Genomic DNA, 21,608 nt, shown 5'->3' on the forward strand with positions numbered 1-21,608 from the left:
CTCAAACATGCCTGACCCTGGTCTGACCAATGGGGAAGCTCCGCCCACTGCGGGATGTTTGTGTCAAAATGATTCAATAAAAAAAAAAGACTTCAAAACTTTTTTCACTTCAATCGAAAAAAAACTTCTATCACTTCTATCAAAGAAAACATTTCCAATCAATGAAAAACGGTGTTTAAATTAATTTTTTTTGAGTCTCAAATGCATCCAAACACTTTTTTTCTTTGATTGAAATAATTTTTGAATTTGATTGAAGTGAATTTTCTTTTAATTGAAAATATATTTTTTGATTGAAGCAATTTTTTTTTGATTGAATAATTAAGACACAAATCTACCTCCATATTCTTCTTCTGTTAGCGCATCTAAACATAGTGACTAATTAGGTGCACATTTTCTCAAAATCTTTTAACAAATATTTGGAAAACCTTTTCTTTAATGCACTTTCTGTATTTATTGTAGTTTGAGTTTATCAAAAGTACAAGAATCTGAGACAAAAAGGGGCTTACACACTTTTTAGGTTTTTAATGAGGATTATTTTTATAATTGACATTTTATTTTATTCATGTTTTTTGTATATTTCAATCACAAACTCAAACACACAAAAACTGAACAGTAAACAGTTTAATAACCATAAGTGTCACTCAAACTGCCTTTTCCATCTATTATCAAAAAACTCAAATGTGCTACCACAGATATGCAAATGAAATCAGCATGCATGTCTTTTCCGTTGTTTGAACAGCCCGCGCTATTTCTTGTATTGCATGTGTTTATTCCATGTTTAATTATTTAGAAACATTATTATGCCGTTTCTGTCAGTATCAGTTTCACACGGGTGCCTGATCTTTCCAGCCGATGTTACTTCCTCAGGCCTCGCTTGCTCCTGCTGCCCTTTGAGCTGAGAGAAGAGTTCAGATCAGTAGGTTCTGTTATCTAATTCAGTATTCAAATCAGCAGAGATTGTTAGAAAGTTAGAACATTGATATTCACCTACTGAATTCACAGAGCCTTGAAATACATCTATATTAAACCTGTATATAGCCTATCTTTTCCTTCAAATGAGGTTATAAGTATGATATTGTAATTAATTCTGCTAAAGAGAATTAACCACTCTCTCCCAGCTGCATTTGATATTCAAATCCTTTTATGGAAATTTCCGCCCCAGAGAGGAATTTGTATAGTCTAACATTTGCTTTTAGTGTCACTGAACTTTTATTTCTAAACAAACAAACAAACAAAAGAACTTTATGCTTTTGGCTAGGAAGCATAGGATTTAAGTGGGAAATTAAAAAAGTTTTCTTCAACTTGGTTATAATAATTTGTGGTCCAGATATCGGTAGAGAGGCTTCTGAAATCATTGTTCTACATCAAAGCAGTAAAGCTGAAGCATGACTTTCCCTGCTCTTCAGTTTGGGAGTCCTCATTAGCTTTTTAAAGCTGTCTCTTCTATCTAAAGGGATTTGCTAACAAATAACAGACTAATAATCTGCAGTTGATACACAGGTTCTTGCCAATATAGCTGACACGTGAATAAATAAACTCATTTTCAGCTGTCACAACAGGTTTTGTTTGTCTAGCGGTTTATCTTGCTTGGTCTCAGAGCTCAGTGTGAAGGGACACGCACAATGACAGTGGCAGCACGTTGTAGCTGAGATAATGAGAGCTCTAAGCTGTTGTCCTTCACTTTTAGCTTATATTTTCCATCAATACCTCTGTCTATGCTTCCCTTAAAAAACATTTGGCAGGTTTGTTTGGCTGGGTGTGCTCGGAAAACTTAGACCTGGCTGTTGCACAGCTGGCTTTGAGACAACAGTTGAGACAACTGTGCCAAATCTACATCAGAGATGAAAGTGACAAGTGTTGACAGTATGAAAGTGACATAAATTGCATACCTAATGCTCAAAGGATGAAATTATTGATTCTCATCAGTTCTTACTCTTGAGTGTCATTTATTCACAGTTGGATTGTTTTTCGGTATATCTCAGTGAAATTCCCAGTTTGTTGTCCAAACAAGTATTCCGTTGCTAGAGCTTGGACTACTTGGTTTCATTCTTGCAGTAATGTTAGATTGCATTGGAGCTGATTGCTAGCACAAGAGTTCGGACTTACGATTTCTGATGATCACTGACTCGATTTCTCAGCACGGTGATCTGTGCAAGCAAGAGTTTAAAGCTTTATTGACATGTTAACTTTCAAAACGTAGTCAAAGTGCTTGACATTTGATTAAAAAAAAAAAGAAAAAACCTTTAATGAAAACAAGGCAAATTAAAGCTGCAAGCAGCGATGAACGGGCCCTCGCACTCACGTCCACCGCCCCCCATAAGCATATCAGAAATGACACCACCCACGACTCTCTATGTCAAACCATTCAAAAGTTATAGCAGAAAAAAGGGACGACCAGTCAGAAGAAGGGGCGGGGCTAATTCAGGGCAAAGAAGATCAAGGACTCATTACAGAGTCCCATGACACCACCCACGACTCTCTATGTCAAAACATTCAAAAGTTATGGCAGAAAATAGGGACAACCAATCAGAAAAAGGGACTGGGCTAATTGTCACCAATTATGGTCAAGGACTCAATGCCGAGTCCCATGACACCACCCACGACTCTCTATGTCAAACCTTTCAAAAGTTATGGCAGAAAAAAGTATTCTAGGGGGCGCTGTTGAGCCGTGAGGACACGCCCATTAATGCAAACCATGAAAAAAAAAATCTGATCACTCAAATGAACGACGATCATACAGTACAGCTGTATCTCATGGTCCAGAATGTATGATATTATATTAATCTATTATACCATATTATATTACATGTTGTTATTTCATATTAGCGTACCCAGTAATATAGCATATTGTATTATTGCATTGTATGTTGCTTCATTTCATATATTTTTGACTGTATTATATTGTAAAATTATATATCATAGCGATTGCATTATTATATAATTTCAATTTATAACACTAATATACAATTCTTCACACACACACTCCTTCCAAATGTTTCTTTTTTTTCTCCATTATGACAATTGTATGCTGTCATCTGTTATGTTTTTTGTTTTTAAGCTTGTTATGTCTGTTATTCAAATATATTAATACATTCATTAATATGCTATACTGTATTTTGTATATTGTGTGTGTGTGTGTGTGTGTGTGTGTGTGTGTGTGTGTGTGTGTGTGTGTGTGTGTGTGTGTGTGTGTGTGTGTGTGTGTGTATATATATATATATATATATATATATATATATATATATATATATGTGTGTGTGTGTGTGTGTGTGTGTGTGTGTATACCTGAAGTGTGACTACCTGCAGAACGTATTTTAGCATGAAAGCTTGCATATTTAACGTACATCAAGCATCCTTTATCATAGCTACATGTCTGCCGTTTGTAACAAAGCGAACCGCGTGAAAATCGGTTGAAAATCAAGTGAGTTATAGTTATTTTACTTATGCAGACACCTCCTTCCACAATAGAAGTGAACGCTCTAGAGTTAAAGCGATACCGATCCAAGATGGCGGCCACGCCCGACGTTCTCAGGCAGTCAATGCGGCGCCTCGACCAAGATGGCGGCCGCGCTGAACATCAGCCCCTCCCCCCGCGGGAGCTGCGCACGCAAACTCCACTCAAATTCAAAAGTTATGGCAGAAAATCGGGACAACCAATCAGAAGAAGGGGAAAGAGAAAAGAAATGTGCGTCGTCACAGGACAGAGACGAACATTTTGATGTAAAAAAAAACACAAAAATTGCTGACAAAAATTTTGGCATATCAAGCCAGGCTTGAACTCTCGACCTCTGGCAGCAAAGACCGCAATAATCTGGCTGAGCTAAGTCTCAGCTATTCTTTTTATTTGACCTACTGGCTTAGGACAGACCAACATAGCGATAAAATGCCTGGAACTTTTTTTTTCCTAATTTTTTAAATATTTGTAAGTTATAAATATTAGTAAAACCCTACTATTTAAATTATTACTTTTTCTGTAACCATTCTGCCAAGGTTGTAACCGGGCTGAGCCGGGAATATTTCTGAAGTCACCACATTACAGGGAGCTGATTGGTCGGGGGGCAGGGCCGTCATCACCCTACTCGCCACTGATTGGTCGGGGGGCGGCGCCGTCATCACCCTACTCGCCACTGATTGGTCGGGGGGCGGGGCCGCCATCACCCTACTCGCCACTGATTGGTCAGGGGGCGGGGCCGGCAGACGTTTGAATCAGGAAGCGGGAGTCAGCGCGAGAGCGACTGGCGGCTCGCGGCAATTTTATTATAAAAAAAGGACAACCAATCAGAAGAAGGGGCGGGGCTAATTCAGGCCAATGAAGGTCAAGGACTCCATAAAGAATCTGATGACACCACCCACGACTCTCTATGTCAAACCATTCAAAAGTTATAGCAGAAAATCGGGACAACCAATCAGAAGAAGGGGCGGGGCTAATTAAGGCCAACGAAGCTTAAGGACTCATTACAGAGTCCCATGACACCACCCACGACTCTCTATGTGAAATCATTCAAAAGTTATGGCAGAGAAAAGTATTCTAGGGGGCGCTGTTGAGCCGTTAGGCCACGCCCATTAATGGAAACCATGAAATATCACATTTATCGCCAGGCCTGGCTTGCATGCAAATTTTGGTGACTTTTGGAGAACTATCAAATATGGACCAATCAGATGAAGGGTGGGTGCGCTTTTTCGCGTCTAGCGTCGCCACGGTAACACTTTTGAAAGAGAAAAGTAATACGTGGTGTCGCACGATGGAGACGCACATTTTGGTGTATAACACACCTGGGTGCACGTTACGGTTCGGGCTGAATTAACTGCCGAAGGAATGGCATAAATTGCGCCAAAATTACACAATTAATTCAAAATGGCTGACTTCCTGTTCGGTTTCGGCCATGGCTCCAAGAGACTTTTCTTTAAGTTGCGACATGATACAGGTGTGTATCGATTTTCGTGCATGTACGTCAAACCGTATTGTGGGGCTTGAGGCACAAAGTTTTCCGGGGGGCGCTGTTGAGCCATTTTGCCACGCCCATTAATGCAAACCATGAAATATCAAATTTATCGCCAGGCCTGGCTTGCATGCCAAATTTGGTGCCTTTTGGGGAACTATCAAATATGGACCAATCAGATGAAGGGGGGGTGCGCTTGTTGGCGTCTAGCGTCACTACGGTAACACTTTCGAAAGAGAAAAGTAATGCGTGTAGTCGCAGGATGGAGACGCACATTTTGATGTATAACACATCTGGGTTCACGATACGGTTCGGGCTGAATTAACTCTCGAAGGAATGGCATATATTGCTCCAAAATTACGCAATTAATTCAGAATGTTCAAAATGGCCGACTTCCTGTTCGGTTTCGGCCATGGCGCCAAGAGACTTTTCTTTTAGTTGCGACATGATACAGGTGTGTACCGATTTTCGTTCATGTACGTCAAACCGTATTATGGGGCTTGAGGCACAAAGTTTTTTCTGTTGAACCAATCAGATGAAGGGTGGGCGCGCTTTTTGGCGTCTAGCGCCGCCACGGTAACGCTTTTGAAAGAGAAAAGTAATGCGTGTTGTCGCAGGATGGAGACGCACATTTTGATGTATAACACACTTGGGGGCACGTTACGGTTCGGGCTGAATTAACTTTCGAAGGAATGGCATAAATTTCGCCAAAATGACACGACTAATTCAAAATGGCCGACATCCTGTTCGGTTTCGGGCATGACCCCAAGAGACTTTTGTTTAAGTTGTCCCATGATACAGGTGTGTACTGATTTTCGTGCATGTACGTCAAATCGTATCGTGGGGCTTGAGGCACAAAGTTTTCTGGGGGGCGCTGTTGAGCCATTTTGCCACGCCCATTAATGCAAACCTTTAAATATCAAATTTTTCGCCAGGCCTGACTAGGGTGCAAAATTTGGTGACTTTTTGGGCATGTTAAGGGGGCCAAAAAGGCCTTCACTTTGTCAGGAAAATAATAATAATAATAATTAAAGCTGCAAGCAGCGATGAACGGGCCCTCGCACTCACGGCCGCCGCCCCCCATAAGCATATCAGAAATGACACCACCCACGACTTCCTATGTCAAACCATTCAAAAGTTATAGCAGAAAAAAGGGACAACCAATCACAAGAAGGGGCGGGGCTAATTCAGGCCAATGAAGGTCAAGGACTCCATACAGAGTCTGATGACACCACCCACGACTCTCCATGTCAAACCATTCAAAAGTTATAGCAGGAAATAGGGACAACCAATCAAAAGAAGGGGCGGGGCTAATTTTCACCAATTATGGTCAAGGACTCAATACCGAGTCCCATGACACCACCCATGACTCTTTATGTCAAACCATTCAAAAGTTATGGCAGAGAAAAGTTTTCCGGGGGGTGCTGTTGAACCATTTTGCCACGCCCATTAATGCAAACCATGAAATATCAAATTTATCACCAGGCCTGGCTTGCATGCAAAATTTGGTGACTTTTGGAGAACTATCAAATATGGACCAATCAGATTAAGGGGGCACGCTTTTTGGCGTCTAGCATCGACACGGTAACACTTTTGAAAGAGAAAAGTAATGCGCGTAGTCGCAAGATGGAGACGCACATTTTGAGGTATAAGTCACCTGGAAACACGTTACGGTTCGGGCCGTATTAATTGCCGAAGGAATGGCATTAATTGCGCCAAAATTACACAATTAATTCAAAATGGCCGACTTCCTGTTCAATTTCGGCCATGGCGCCAAGAGACTTTTCTTTAAGTTGCGACATGATACAGGTGTGTACCGATTTTCGTTCATGTATGTCAAACCGTATTATGGGGCTTGAGGCTCAAAGTTTTTTCCCTCTGAACCAATCAGATGAAGGGTGGGCGCACTTTTTGGTGTCTAGCGTTGCCGCGGTAACGCTTTTAAATGAGAAAAGTAATGTGCGTCGTTGCAGGACAGGGACGCACATATTGATGTAGAAAAAAAAAAATTGCTGACAAAAAAGTCTGGATACTGCTGGAATCGAACTCTGATCTCTGACTCCAAAGACAGGAACGCTCTGGCTGAGCTAAGACTCAGCTTCACATTTCTATTTGACCTACTGACTTAAGAGAGACCAACATATCGATATTTAGTAATGTAAGTCTGGAGCTGTTTTTTCTAATTTTTTTAAATATTTGTAAGTTATAAATATTAGTAAAACCCTACTATTTTAATTATTACTTTTACTGTAACCATTCTGCCAAGGTTGTAACCGGGCTGAGCTGGGAATATTTCTGACGTCACCACATTACAGGGAGCTGATTGGTCGGGGGGCGGGGCCGTCATCACCCTACTCGCCACTGATTGGTCGGGGGGCGGGGCCGTCATCACCCTACTCGCCACCGATTGGTCGGGGGGCGGGGCCGTCATCACCCTCCGCGCCACTGATTGGTCGGGAGGCGGGGCCGTCATCACCCTACTCGCCACCGATTGGTCGGGGGGCGGGGCCGGCAGACGTTTGAATCAGGAAGCGGGAGTCAGCGCGAGAGCGACTGGCGGCTCGTGGCGATTTTATTATAAAAAAGGGACAACCAATCAGAAGAAGGGGCGGGGCTAATTCAGGCCAAAGAAGCTCAAGGACTCATTGCAGAGTCCCTTGACACCACCTACGACTTCCTATGTCAAACCATTACAAAGTTATAGCAGAAAATCGGGACAACCAATCAGAAGAAGGGGCTGGGCTAATTAAGGCCAACGAAGCTTAAGGACTCATTACAGAGTCCCATGACACCACCCACGACTTCCTATGTCAAACTATTCAAAAGTTATGGCAGATAAATGTATTCTAGGGGGCGCTGTTGAGCCGTTAGGCCACGCCCATTAATGCAAACCATGAAATATCGAATTTATCGCCAGGCCTGGCTTGTATGCAAAATTTGGTGACTTTTGGAGAACTATCAAATATGGACCAATCACATGAAGGGAGGGCGCGCCTTTTGGCGTCTAGCGTCGCCACGGTAACACTTTTGAAAGAGAAAAGTAATGCGTGGTGTCGCAGGATGTAGACGCACATTTTGATGTATAACACACCTGGGGGCACGTTACGGTTCGGGCTGAATTAACTGCCGAAGGAATGGCATAAATTTCACCAAAATGACACAATTTATTCAAAATGGCCGACATCCTGTTCGGTTTCGGCCATGGCTCCAAGAGACTTTTCTTTAAGTTGTGCCATGATACAGGTGTGTAGCGATTTTCATGCATGTACGTCAAACCGTATTGTGGGGCTTGAGGCACAAAGTTTTCCGGGGGGCGCTGTTGAGCCATTTTGCCACGCCCATTAATGCAAACCATGAAATATCAAATTTATCGCCAGGCCTGGCTTGCATGCCAAATTTGGTGCCTTTTGGGGAACTATCAAATATGGACCAATCAGATGAAGGGGGGGTGCGCTTGTTGGCGTCTAGCGTCGCCACGGTAACACTTTTGAAAGAGAAAAGTAATGCGTGTAGTCGCAGGATGGAGACGCACATTTTGATGTATAACACATCTGGGTTCACGATACGGTTCGGGCTGAATTAACTCTCGAAGGAATGGCATATATTGCTCCAAAATTACGCGATTAATTCAGAATGTTCAAAATGGCCGACTTCCTGTTCGGTTTAGGCCATGGCGCCAAGAGACTTTTCTTTTAGTTGCAACATGATACAGGTGTGTACCGATTTCCGTTCATGTACGTCAAACCGTATTATGGGGCTTGAGGCGCAAAGTTTTTTCTGTCAGAACCAATCAGATGAAGGGTGGGCGCGCTTTTTGGCGTCTAGCGTCGCCACGGTAACGCTTTCGAAAGAGAAAAGTAATGCGTGTGGTTGCAGGATGGAGACGCACATTTTGATGTATAACACACCTGGGTGCACGTTACGGTTCGGGCTGAATTAACTTTCGAAGGAATGGCATAAATTGCGCCAAAGTGACACGATTAATTCAAAATGGCCGACTTCCTGTTCGGTTTCGGGCATGATCCCAAGAGACTTTTCTTTAAGTTGTCCCATGATACAGGTGTGTACCGATTTTCGTGCATGTACGTCAAACCGTATCGTGGGGCTTGAGGCACAAAGTTTTCAAGGGGGCGCTGTTGAGCCATTTTGCCACACCCATTAATGCAAACCATTAAATATCAAATTTTTCGCCAGGCCTGACCTGGGTGCAAAATTTGGTGACTTTTTGGGCATGTTAAGGGGGGCAAAAAGGCCATCACTTTGTCAGGAAAATAATAATAATAATAATAATAATAATAATAAAAATTCCTGCAAATACAATAGGGCCTTCGCACTGCAAGTGCTCGGGCCCTAATTAAAGCTGCAAGCAGCGATGAACGGGCCCTCGCACTCACGGCCACCACCCCCCATAAGCATATGAGAAACGATACCACCCACGACTTCCTATGTCAAACCATTCAAAAGTTATAGCAGAAAAAAGGAACAACCAATTAGAAGAAGGGGCGGGGCTAATTCAGGCCAATGAAGGTCAAGGACTCCATACAGAATCTGATGACACCACCCACGACTCTCTATGTCAAACCATTCCAAAGTTATAGCAGAAAATCGGAACAACCAATCAGAAGAAGGGGCGGGGCTAATTAAGGCCAACAAAGCTTAAGAACTCATTACAGATTCCCATGACCCCACCCACGACTCCCTATGTCAAACCATTCCAAAGTTATAGCAGAAAATCGGGACAACCAATCAGAAGAAGGGGCGGGGCTAATTAAGGCCAACGAAGCTTAAGAACTCATTACAGATTCCCATGACACCACCCACGACTCCCTATGTCAAACCATTCCAAAGTTATAGCAGAAAAAAGGGACAACCAATCAGAAGAAGGGGCGGGGCTAATTCTGGCCAATGAAGGTCAATGACTCATTACAGAGTCCCATGACACCACCCAGGACTCTCTATGTCAAACCATTCCAATGTTATAGCAGAAAATCGGGACAACCAATCAGAAGAAGGGGCGGGGCTAATTAAGGCCAACGAAGCTTAAGGACTCATTACAGAGTCCCATGACACCACCCACAACTTCCTATGTCAAACCATTCAAAAGTTATGGCAGATAAAAGTATTCTAGGGGGCGCTGTTGAGCCGTTAGGCCACGCCCATTAATGCAAACCATGAAATATCAAATTTATCGCCAAGTCTGGCTTGCATGCAAAATTTTGTGACTTTTGGAGAACTATCAAATATGGACCAATCACATGAAGGGGGGGCGCACCTTTTGGCGTCTAGCGTCGCCACGGTAACACTTTTGAAAGAGAAAAGTAATGCGTGTAGTCGCAGGATGTAGACGCACATTTTGATGTATAACACACCTGGGTGCACGTTACGGTTCGGGCTGAATTAACTGCCGAAGGAATGGCATAAATTTTGCCAAAATGACACAATTTATTCAAAATGGCCGAAATCCTGTTCGGTTTCGGCCATGGCTCCAAGAGACTTTTCTTTAAGTTGTGCCATGATACAGGTGTGTAGCGATTTTCGTGCATGTACGTCAAACCGTATTGTGGGGCTTGAGGCACAAAGTTTTCCGGGGGGCGCTGTTGAGCCATTTTGCCACGGCCATTAATGCAAACCATGAAATATCAAATTTATCGCCAGGCCTGGCTTGCATGCCAAATTTGGTGCCTTTTGGGGAACTATCAAATATGGACCAATCAGATGAAGGGGGGGTGCGCTTTTTGGCTTCTAGCGTCGCCACGGTAACACTTTTGAAAGAGAAAAGTAATGCGTGTAGTCGCAGGATGGAGACGCACATTTTGATGTATAACACACCTGGGTTCACGATACGGTTCGGGCTGAATTAACTCTCGAAGGAATGGCATAAATTGCGCCAAAGTGACACGATTAATTCAAAATGGCCGACTTCCTGTTCGGTTTCGGGCATGACTCCAAGAGACTTTTCTTTAAGTTGTGCAATGATACAGGTGTGTACTGATTTTCGTGCATGTAGGTCAAACCGTATCGTGGGGCTTGAGGCACAAAGTTTTCCGGGGGGCGCTGTTGAGCCATTTTGCCCCGCCCATTAATGCAAACCATAAAATATCAAATTTTTCGCCAGGCCTGGTTTGCGTGCAAAATTTGGTGACTTTTTGGGCACGTTTAGGGGGGCAAAAAGGCCCTCCTTTCGTCAGAAAAATAATAATAATAATAATAATAATAATTAAAGCTGCAAGCAGCGATGAACGGGCCCTCGCACTCACGGCCGCCGCCCCCCATAAGCATATCAGAAATGACACCACCCACGACTTCCTATGTAAAACCATTCAAAAGTTATAGCAGAAAAAAGGGACAACCAATCACAAGAAGGGGCGGGGCTAATTCAGGCCAATGAAGGTCAAGGACTCCATACAGAGTCTGATGACACCACCCACGACTCTCCATGTCAAACCATTCAAAAGTTATAGCAGGAAATAGGGACAACCAATCAAAAGAAGGAGCGGGGCTAATTTTCACCAATTATGGTCAAGGACTCAATACCGAGTCCCATGACACCACCCATGACTCTTTATGTCAAACCATTCAAAAGTTATGGCAGAGAAAAGTTTTCCGGGGGGTGCTGTTGAGCCATTTTGCCACGCCCATTAATGCAAACCATGAAATATCAAATTTATCACCAGGCCTGGCTTGCATGCAAAATTTGGTGACTTTTGGAGAACTATCAAATATGGACCAATCAGATTAAGGGGGCACGCTTTTTGGCGTCTAGCATCGCCAAGGTAACACTTTTGAAAGAGAAAAGTAATGCGCGTAGTCGCAAGATGGAGACGCACATTTTGAGGTATAAGTCACCTGGATGCACGTTACGGTTCGGGCCGTATTAATTGCCGAAGGAATGGCATTAATTGCGCCAAAATTACACAATTAATTCAAAATGGCCGACTTCCTGTTCAATTTCGGCCATGGCGCCAAGAGACTTTTCTTTAAGTTGCGACATGATACAGGTGTGTACCGATTTTCGTTCATGTACGTCAAACCGTATTATGGGGCTTGAGGCTCAAAGTTTTTTCCCTCTGAACCAATCAGATGAAGGGTGGGCGCACTTTTTGGTGTCTAGCGTTGCCGCGGTAACGCTTTTAAATGAGAAAAGTAATGTGCGTCGTTGCAGGACAGGGACGCACATATTGATGTAGAAAAAAAAAATTGCTGACAAAAAAGTCTGGATACTGCAGGAATCGAACTCTGATCTCTGACTCCAAAGACGGGAACGCTCTGGCTGAGCTAAGACTCAGCTTGTCATTTCTATTTGACCTACTGACTTAGGAGAGACCAACATATCGATATTTAGTAATAAAAGTCTGGAGCTGTTTTTTCTAATTTTTTTAAATATTTGTAAGTTATAAATATTAGTAAAACCCTACTATTTTAATTATTACTTTTTCTGTAACCATTCTGCCAAGGTTGTAACCGGGCTGAGCTGGGAATATTTCTGACGTCACCACATTACAGGGAGCTGATTGGTCGGGGGGCGGGGCCGTCATCACCCTACTCGCCACTGATTGGTCGGGGGGCGGGGCCGTCATCACCCTCCGCGCCACTGATTGGTCGGGAGGCGGGGCCGTCATCACCCTACTCGCCACCGATTGGTCGGGGGGCGGGGCCGGCAGACGTTTGAATCAGGAAGCGGGAGTCAGCGCGAGAGCGACTGGCGGCTCGTGGCGATTTTATTATAAAAAAGGGACAACCAATCAGAAGAAGGGGCGGGGCTAATTCAGGCCAAAGAAGCTCAAGGACTCATTGCAGAGTCCCTTGACACCACCTACGACTTCCTATGTCAAACCATTCAAAGTTTATAGCAGAAAAAAGGGACAACCAATCAGAAGAAGGGGCGGGGCTAATTCAGGCCAATGAAGGTCAAGGACTCCATACAGAATCTGATGACACCACCCACGACTCTCTATGTCAAACCATTCAAAAGTTATGGCAGAGAAAAGTATTCAAGGTGGCGCTGTTGAGCCGTTAGGCCACGCCCATTAATGCAAACCATGTAATATAAAATTTATCACCAGGCCTGGCTTGCATGCAAAATTTGGTGACTTTTGGAGAACTATCAAATATGGACCAATCACATGAAGGGGGGGCGCGCCTTTTGGCGTCTAGCGTCGCCACGGTAACACTTTTGAAAGAGAAAAGTAATGCGTGGTGTCGCAGGATGTAGACGCACATTTTGATGTATAACACACCTGGGTGCACGATACGGTTCGGGCTGAATTAACTCTCGAAGGAATGGCATAAATTTCGCCAAAATGACACAATTTATTCAAAATGGCCGACATCCTGTTCGGTTTCGGCCATGGCTCCAAGAGACTTTTCTTTAAGTTGTGCCATGATACAGGTGTGTAGCGATTTTCGTGCATGTACGTCAAACCGTATTGTGGGGCTTGAGGCACAAAGTTTTCCGGGGGGCGCTGTTGAGCCATTTTGCCACGCCCATTATTGCAAACCATGAAATATCAAATTTATCACCAGGCCTGGCTTGCATGCCAAATTTGGTGCCTTTTGGGGAACTATCAAATATGGACCAATCAGATGAAGGGGGGGTGCGCTTGTTGGCGTCTAGCGTCGCCACGGTAACACTTTCGAAAGAGAAAAGTAATGCGTGTAGTCGCAGGATGGAGACGCACATTTTGATGTATAACACATCTGGGTTCACGATACGGTTCGGGCTGAATTAACTCTCGAAGAATGGCATAAATTGCTCCAAAATTACGCAATTAATTCAGAATGTTCAAAATGGCCGACTTCCTGTTCGGTTTCGGCCATGGCGCCAAGAGACTTTTCTTTTAGTTGCGACATGATACAGGAGTGTACCAATTTTCGTTCATGTACGTCAAACCGTATTATGGGGCTTGAGGCGCAAAGTTTTTTCTGTCTGAACCAACCAGATGAAGGGTGGGCGCGCTTTTTGGCGTCTAGCGTCGCCACGGTAACGCTTTTGAAAGAGAAAAGTAATGCGTGTAGTCGCAGGATGGAGACGCACATTTTGATGTATAATACACCTGGGTGCACGTTACGGTTCGGGCTGAATTAACTGCCGAAGGAATGGCATAAATTGCGCCAAAGTGACACGATTAATTCAAAATGGCCGACTTCCTGTTCGGTTTCGGGCATGACGGCAAGAGACTTTTCTTTAAGTTGTCCCATGATACAGGTGTGTACCGATTTTCGTGCATGTACGTCAAACCGTATCGTGGGGCTTGAGGCACAAAGTTTTCAAGGGGGCGCTGTTGAGCCATTTTGCCACGCCCATTAATGCAAACCATTAAATATCAAATTTTTCGCCAGGCCTGACTTGGGTGCAAAATTTGGTGACTTTTTGGGCATGTTAAGGGGGGCAAAAAGGCCATCACTTTGTCAGAAGAAAAATAATAATAATAATAATAATTAAAGCTGCAAGCAGCGATGAACGGGCCCTCGCACTCACGGCCGCCGCCCCCCATAAGCATATCAGAAATGACACCACCCACGACTTCCTATGTCAAACCATTCAAAAGTTATAGCAGAAAAAAGGGACAACCAATCACAAGAAGGGGCGGGGCTAATTCAGGCCAATGAAGGTCAAGGACTCCATACAGAGTCTGATGACACCACCCACGACTCTCCATGTCAAACCATTCAAAAGTTATAGCAGGAAATAGGGACAACCAATCAAAAGAAGGGGCGGGGCTAATTTTCACCAATTATGGTCAAGGACTCAATACCGAGTCCCATGACACCACCCATGACTCTTTATGTCAAACCATTCAAAAGTTATGGCAGAGAAAAGTTTTCCGGGGGGTGCTGTTGAACCATTTTGCCACGCCCATTAATGCAAACCATGAAATATCAAATTTATCACCAGGCCTGGCTTGCATGCAAAATTTGGTGACTTTTGGAGAACTATCAAATATGGACCAATCAGATTAAGGGGGCACGCTTTTTGGCGTCTAGCATCGACACGGTAACACTTTTGAAAGAGAAAAGTAATGCGCGTAGTCGCAAGATGGAGACGCACATTTTGAGGTATAAGTCACCTGGAAACACGTTACGGTTCGGGCCGTATTAATTGCCGAAGGAATGGCATTAATTGCGCCAAAATTACACAATTAATTCAAAATGGCCGACTTCCTGTTCAATTTCGGCCATGGCGCCAAGAGACTTTTCTTTAAGTTGCGACATGATACAGGTGTGTACCGATTTTCGTTCATGTATGTCAAACCGTATTATGGGGCTTGAGGCTCAAAGTTTTTTCCCTCTGAACCAATCAGATGAAGGGTGGGCGCACTTTTTGGTGTCTAGCGTTGCCGCGGTAACGCTTTTAAATGAGAAAAGTAATGTGCGTCGTTGCAGGACAGGGACGCACATATTGATGTAGAAAAAAAAAAATTGCTGACAAAAAAGTCTGGATACTGCTGGAATCGAACTCTGATCTCTGACTCCAAAGACAGGAACGCTCTGGCTGAGCTAAGACTCAGCTTCACATTTCTATTTGACCTACTGACTTAAGAGAGACCAACATATCGATATTTAGTAATGTAAGTCTGGAGCTGTTTTTTCTAATTTTTTTAAATATTTGTAAGTTATAAATATTAGTAAAACCCTACTATTTTAATTATTACTTTTACTGTAACCATTCTGCCAAGGTTGTAACCGGGCTGAGCTGGGAATATTTCTGACGTCACCACATTACAGGGAGCTGATTGGTCGGGGGGCGGGGCCGTCATCACCCTACTCGCCACTGATTGGTCGGGGGGCGGGGCCGTCATCACCCTACTCGCCACCGATTGGTCGGGGGGCGGGGCCGTCATCACCCTCCGCGCCACTGATTGGTCGGGAGGCGGGGCCGTCATCACCCTACTCGCCACCGATTGGTCGGGGGGCGGGGCCGGCAGACGTTTGAATCAGGAAGCGGGAGTCAGCGCGAGAGCGACTGGCGGCTCGTGGCGATTTTATTATAAAAAAGGGACAACCAATCAGAAGAAGGGGCGGGGCTAATTCAGGCCAAAGAAGCTCAAGGACTCATTGCAGAGTCCCTTGACACCACCTACGACTTCCTATGTCAAACCATTACAAAGTTATAGCAGAAAATCGGGACAACCAATCAGAAGAAGGGGCTGGGCTAATTAAGGCCAACGAAGCTTAAGGACTCATTACAGAGTCCCATGACACCACCCACGACTTCCTATGTCAAACTATTCAAAAGTTATGGCAGATAAATGTATTCTAGGGGGCGCTGTTGAGCCGTTAGGCCACGCCCATTAATGCAAACCATGAAATATCGAATTTATCGCCAGGCCTGGCTTGTATGCAAAATTTGGTGACTTTTGGAGAACTATCAAATATGGACCAATCACATGAAGGGAGGGCGCGCCTTTTGGCGTCTAGCGTCGCCACGGTAACACTTTTGAAAGAGAAAAGTAATGCGTGGTGTCGCAGGATGTAGACGCACATTTTGATGTATAACACACCTGGGGGCACGTTACGGTTCGGGCTGAATTAACTGCCGAAGGAATGGCATAAATTTCACCAAAATGACACAATTTATTCAAAATGGCCGACATCCTGTTCGGTTTCGGCCATGGCTCCAAGAGACTTTTCTTTAAGTTGTGCCATGATACAGGTGTGTAGCGATTTTCATGCATGTACGTCAAACCGTATTGTGGGGCTTGAGGCACAAAGTTTTCCGGGGGGCGCTGTTGAGCCATTTTGCCACGCCCATTAATGCAAACCATGAAATATCAAATTTATCGCCAGGCCTGGCTTGCATGCCAAATTTGGTGCCTTTTGGGGAACTATCAAATATGGACCAATCAGATGAAGGGGGGGTGCGCTTGTTGGCGTCTAGCGTCGCCACGGTAACACTTTTGAAAGAGAAAAGTAATGCGTGTAGTCGCAGGATGGAGACGCACATTTTGATGTATAACACATCTGGGTTCACGATACGGTTCGGGCTGAATTAACTCTCGAAGGAATGGCATATATTGCTCCAAAATTACGCGATTAATTCAGAATGTTCAAAATGGCCGACTTCCTGTTCGGTTTAGGCCATGGCGCCAAGAGACTTTTCTTTTAGTTGCAACATGATACAGGTGTGTACCGATTTCCGTTCATGTACGTCAAACCGTATTATGGGGCTTGAGGCGCAAAGTTTTTTCTGTCAGAACCAATCAGATGAAGGGTGGGCGCGCTTTTTGGCGTCTAGCGTCGCCACGGTAACGCTTTCGAAAGAGAAAAGTAATGCGTGTGGTTGCAGGATGGAGACGCACATTTTGATGTATAACACACCTGGGTGCACGTTACGGTTCGGGCTGAATTAACTTTCGAAGGAATGGCATAAATTGCGCCAAAGTGACACGATTAATTCAAAATGGCCGACTTCCTGTTCGGTTTCGGGCATGATCCCAAGAGACTTTTCTTTAAGTTGTCCCATGATACAGGTGTGTACCGATTTTCGTGCATGTACGTCAAACCGTATCGTGGGGCTTGAGGCACAAAGTTTTCAAGGGGGCGCTGTTGAGCCATTTTGCCACACCCATTAATGCAAACCATTAAATATCAAATTTTTCGCCAGGCCTGACCTGGGTGCAAAATTTGGTGACTTTTTGGGCATGTTAAGGGGGGCAAAAAGGCCATCACTTTGTCAGGAAAATAATAATAATAATAATAATAATAATAATAAAAATTCCTGCAAATACAATAGGGCCTTCGCACTGCAAGTGCTCGGGCCCTAATAATAATAATAAAAATTCCTGCAAATACAATAGGGCCTTCGCACTGCAAGTGCTCGGGCCCTAATAACGCGAAGAATTCCTACAGATACAATAGGGCCTTCGCACTGAAGGTGCTCGGGCCCTAATAATAATAATAAAAATTCCTGCAAATACAATAGGGCCTTCGCACTGAAGGTGCTCGGGCCCTAATTATTACTAGCTTCAATGAGCCTTAGCTAAAGCTTCAGTAGTCAACATGTTTTTATACTTTTCATTCAATATAAAGAATGATATTGATGGTATAACATGTTTGCAGTTTTGTTCAGCACCGGTACCACTGAATATGGATGAAAGACTACTTATTGCTTTCGACCCTCTAAATGGCAACTAACAGGGATGGTCTCAGTTTTGGTAGCAAGGATAAAATCTCCACATGGAGTCAACGGAAATCTACTTAATATGCAAGTCGTTCTTCAGACAAGATTTTAGAAAAAGAGTCTGTGTATATCTGTGAGCAATATTTTCAGAAATAGCTGTACAGTCCGGCAATAGAGTGAATTTGATGGACCTGCTTCTTCTGGAACGGTGGTGACTCTCTCAGCTGTCTTTTACGGTTCCTCTGGTAAATAATCTGCAGAATCTTTGCAGATTATGAATTGCAAATGGTTTAGAAATGGTCTAGCAGTTTTCTCAAGATTGATAAGCTGAAACAAATGCTTCTCTAAGATCATTGCTTCAGTCTTTCCTCCCTGGTATGTGATAACACATCAGCACTTTAACAAACTAACACCAGCACTTCATGTTTATTGGACCAGCAGTGTGTTTATATTTATTATTGCATGTCAACTTTGGTTTTCTGTTTGTCTTCCTCTTTTTAAATGTCATGAGCTGTTTGACAACTGATTTTAAATAGTAATAAATAATAAAGGAATCAATCAATCAATCAATCAATCAATCGATCAGCATACCTGAGACCAGGAAGCTGGCCAACGGCCCGTGTTTATAAAGGTTGTCACAGTTCCTGGTTATCAGTTAAACAGGTGAATGCTGTATAACCTGACTCCTTACCCTCTTAATATCAAGCAATAACATTTCTTTCCTTTTTTTCGACGTCACGTTTAGTATTTTCGTTTTATTTTGGTAAATGACAGCACATGTTGTGTAACATGTTGTGTGGATGTTCATTGGATGTTATATTTAATGACTTTTACAATCAGATAAGGGTTATATTTTTGAATTATGTCTTCAATATCTAAAACCCAAGAGCTGAATAGTTTTGCACTCTCTTTTTCGCTTGTCTGCGGTTTCTTCTCACACTACCGGGCCTGCCTCATCTATTTTTGAACTCTGGCTGAGTGCCACCCGTGACTCACAATGTGATTGTTATACATGCAATGTAGCGTCTTAAGAGGTCCCGTACATGTCGCTGATACGTTTTGGCTTGCTTACTGGAATTTGTCAATTTAGAAGTCATGTTTCTGATGTGCAATAATTGCAATGATCAAACAAGATAGTCTGGACTTTTTACCTCATACTTTTGCTGCGTGTACTTGTACTGAAGTTCAAACTTCTCTGCCTCTAGTTGACGCATCCACTCCCACAGTTCTTTTGTTTTTTCTCTGTATGGATACAGAAGTTATGTTAAGGGGGCAACAGGTTGGACTATGAATGACAGTCATTTAGAATTAGTAAAAAGAGAAACTATTATGAGTTATCTTAAAAGATGAGGCTTCTTTTTACCGGAGTTTCTCTTCTTTCATGTGATCAATGTTCAGTTCCTTGCGTCGATCGTTTAGGATCTTCTTCTTCTTTTCTCTTTCTGTTGGTTTTTTTGTCTTAGGCTGCCCCTGCTGGAGAAGAGCAGAGCACACGTGTGGTGAAGCAGATTATACACACGGCATTTTGTGTGCCTCTATCGGACAATGATTTTCCTTAATGTTTAACCTAACGACAACCTTGTATCCAGTGTAAGTCAGGTTGGACAGAATCATCTTCTTTCTTGCATCATCATTTGCCTTCTTCTTGGCTTCTTCTTCCTCTTTTCTTGCTTTCTCTTCCTGGTGAATGAAAATAACAGTTTGGGTAATTTGCGATTGCTTTCTGAATTGGCGTATCAGTGACTGTCAGTTTTTCTGAGGTCTTAAATATTTCTGCTTGCGCTGACAGCTATTTTATTCTGCCGCTCTCTTTCTCTTTCCGCTCTGATCTTCATCTGCTCGGCTCTCTCAGACCTCCGTTTATCCTGATGAAGACAAAAAGGGACCAAAACAAATTGTTCAAGGTCAAAATGCTCTTCATAGGGGACTAAACAAATAATACTGCAGGCACAAGAGTCAAATATAAACGCACAATGCGATCTGTGAGGTTGACAAGGTCTTCTTCCTCCTTCTTACGCTTTTCAAAGTGATCCCCAATCAAAGTCTGCAGCTCAGTCAGGTCCTTGTCCATCCGTTTCCTGTGAATGTCCTGAAATTACAGGAGGAGACGTGAGTTAAATGGCTATCCAAACCCCAAAACAGCTTGCAGGTGCAGACTTCATGAGTCCTGAAATGAACTCACATCAAAGTCCACTTTTTCACCATCTGGAATCTTTGGAGGTGCCAAGCCCTGCAAGAAACCAGCCCTTAGGGAAAAGGGGGAAAAAAATGAGTGTGCCTTCCACGGTGTATTAAGTTTGTATTAAAGGGACATTTTTAGACTTTTTAAAACTCTCTTCTTACTTTAGCTTGGGCTTCAGGTCACCTGTGCATCAATAATAATAATAAAGAAAGTGCATTTCTTAGTTTATGACACAGCTTATAATAAAGCACTTAAATAATAACTCAGGGTTTTGTTAATTTTGCATAACTTGCCCACATCTCCTTCATTTTCATCTGCAGCATCTGCTGAAAGACCAGAGGTGCAAAAATGCAAGTAAGTCAAATTTAGCCCGTGACTGACACGCAGGGCCGCCGCAAGGGGTGTGCGAACCGTGCGACCGCACGGGGCCTCGCGCTATGTGCCGTTTTTTTTCTTTTTTTTTTCAATTTTTTTTTTTAGTTTTTTTTTTTCGTTTTTTCCCTTATAAATATCAACAGTCACGTTCCATTACAGACCTAAATGTGTACTGGTTTGTGCGTATCAATAAATATATGTGCAATGATGCGCGTGTCTGTTGTTCAATACAACTGCGTCAGACCAAGCGCATTAACACAAGCTGCTCTGATCCAGACGGGTGGAGTGTGTAACAAACTGCCTCACAATGTCGAGAGAACAAGACAGATTCAGGAAATTTCCATCAGGGGATGAAAAAAGAAAAAAACTAAAGAAAATGGAAGATTTTAATGCCTCTCTGAAAGGCTGGTTTGATAAATTTGTTACAAAAATCACTGATCCGACCGGGTCTCAAGCAGCCGTGGGGGCCCACGTCGAGGCAAGCCCAGATGACGATGAGGCAGGGGAAGGTATCCAGTATTTTGCTAATTGGAGGGTTAAAATTGCGCATATAGACACCTGATCCGACCAGAAAAACCCCAAAATTTCACGCCCGCTCGCTACGCTCACGCGCAAGGGCCCCCCCGGCCATTTCGCACAGGGCCTCGCAAATCTCCCAGGCGGCTCTGCTGACACGTAATCCTTCCCTGTTGGTCTCTTGTTTATCCTTAGACATGGTTGTTAATGGTGAGACTTAGGGATGCCTTGAGGCCGTCAGCACTGACCATCCCGTCAGAGCTGATTGACCTGACAAACATGCTCAGGTATGTAAATGTCAGCTTTCAGAGTTCAGTAAAGACAGATTAAGATTATCACCACAGATAATATTCGAACGGTCTCCACCCCAGTCTGTAATCAGTAACAAAAAATACAAAGAGTGACATTGATACCAGATAGTTTTCTCTAGGACTGGAGGTCCCAACGAGTTCACGTCAGTGTCATGCCATGCAAG

The 21,608-nt window shown here is 43.5% G+C and overlaps 1 protein-coding gene across 2 annotated transcripts; it reads right to left on the reverse strand.

Moving 5' to 3' along the window:
- Window positions 1-513: 513 nt before the first annotated feature.
- On the reverse strand, window positions 514-20,562 carry tnnt2b (troponin T type 2b (cardiac)). 2 transcript variants are annotated; one of them, XM_061726845.1, is made up of 10 exons: window positions 20,536-20,562; window positions 20,404-20,425; window positions 20,243-20,306; window positions 20,033-20,149; window positions 19,848-19,925; window positions 19,639-19,740; window positions 19,424-19,533; window positions 19,212-19,302; window positions 2,107-2,147; window positions 514-895 (listed from the first exon to the last, which is right to left on the reverse strand). In XM_061726845.1, exons 4-10 carry the CDS (start codon window positions 20,129-20,131, stop codon window positions 856-858), a joined length of 561 nt encoding a protein of 186 aa, XP_061582829.1. In that variant the 5' UTR covers window positions 20,132-20,149; window positions 20,243-20,306; window positions 20,404-20,425; window positions 20,536-20,562; the 3' UTR covers window positions 514-855. The 2 variants fall into 2 exon arrangements, with proteins under 2 accessions (XP_061582829.1, XP_061582828.1); XM_061726844.1 differs by lacking the exon at window positions 2,107-2,147.
- Between the last annotated feature and the right edge of the window lie 1,046 nt (window positions 20,563-21,608).

Source organism: Cololabis saira, chromosome 8, assembly GCF_033807715.1.
Source record: "Cololabis saira isolate AMF1-May2022 chromosome 8, fColSai1.1, whole genome shotgun sequence".
Taxonomy (NCBI): Eukaryota; Metazoa; Chordata; class Actinopteri; order Beloniformes; family Belonidae; genus Cololabis; species Cololabis saira.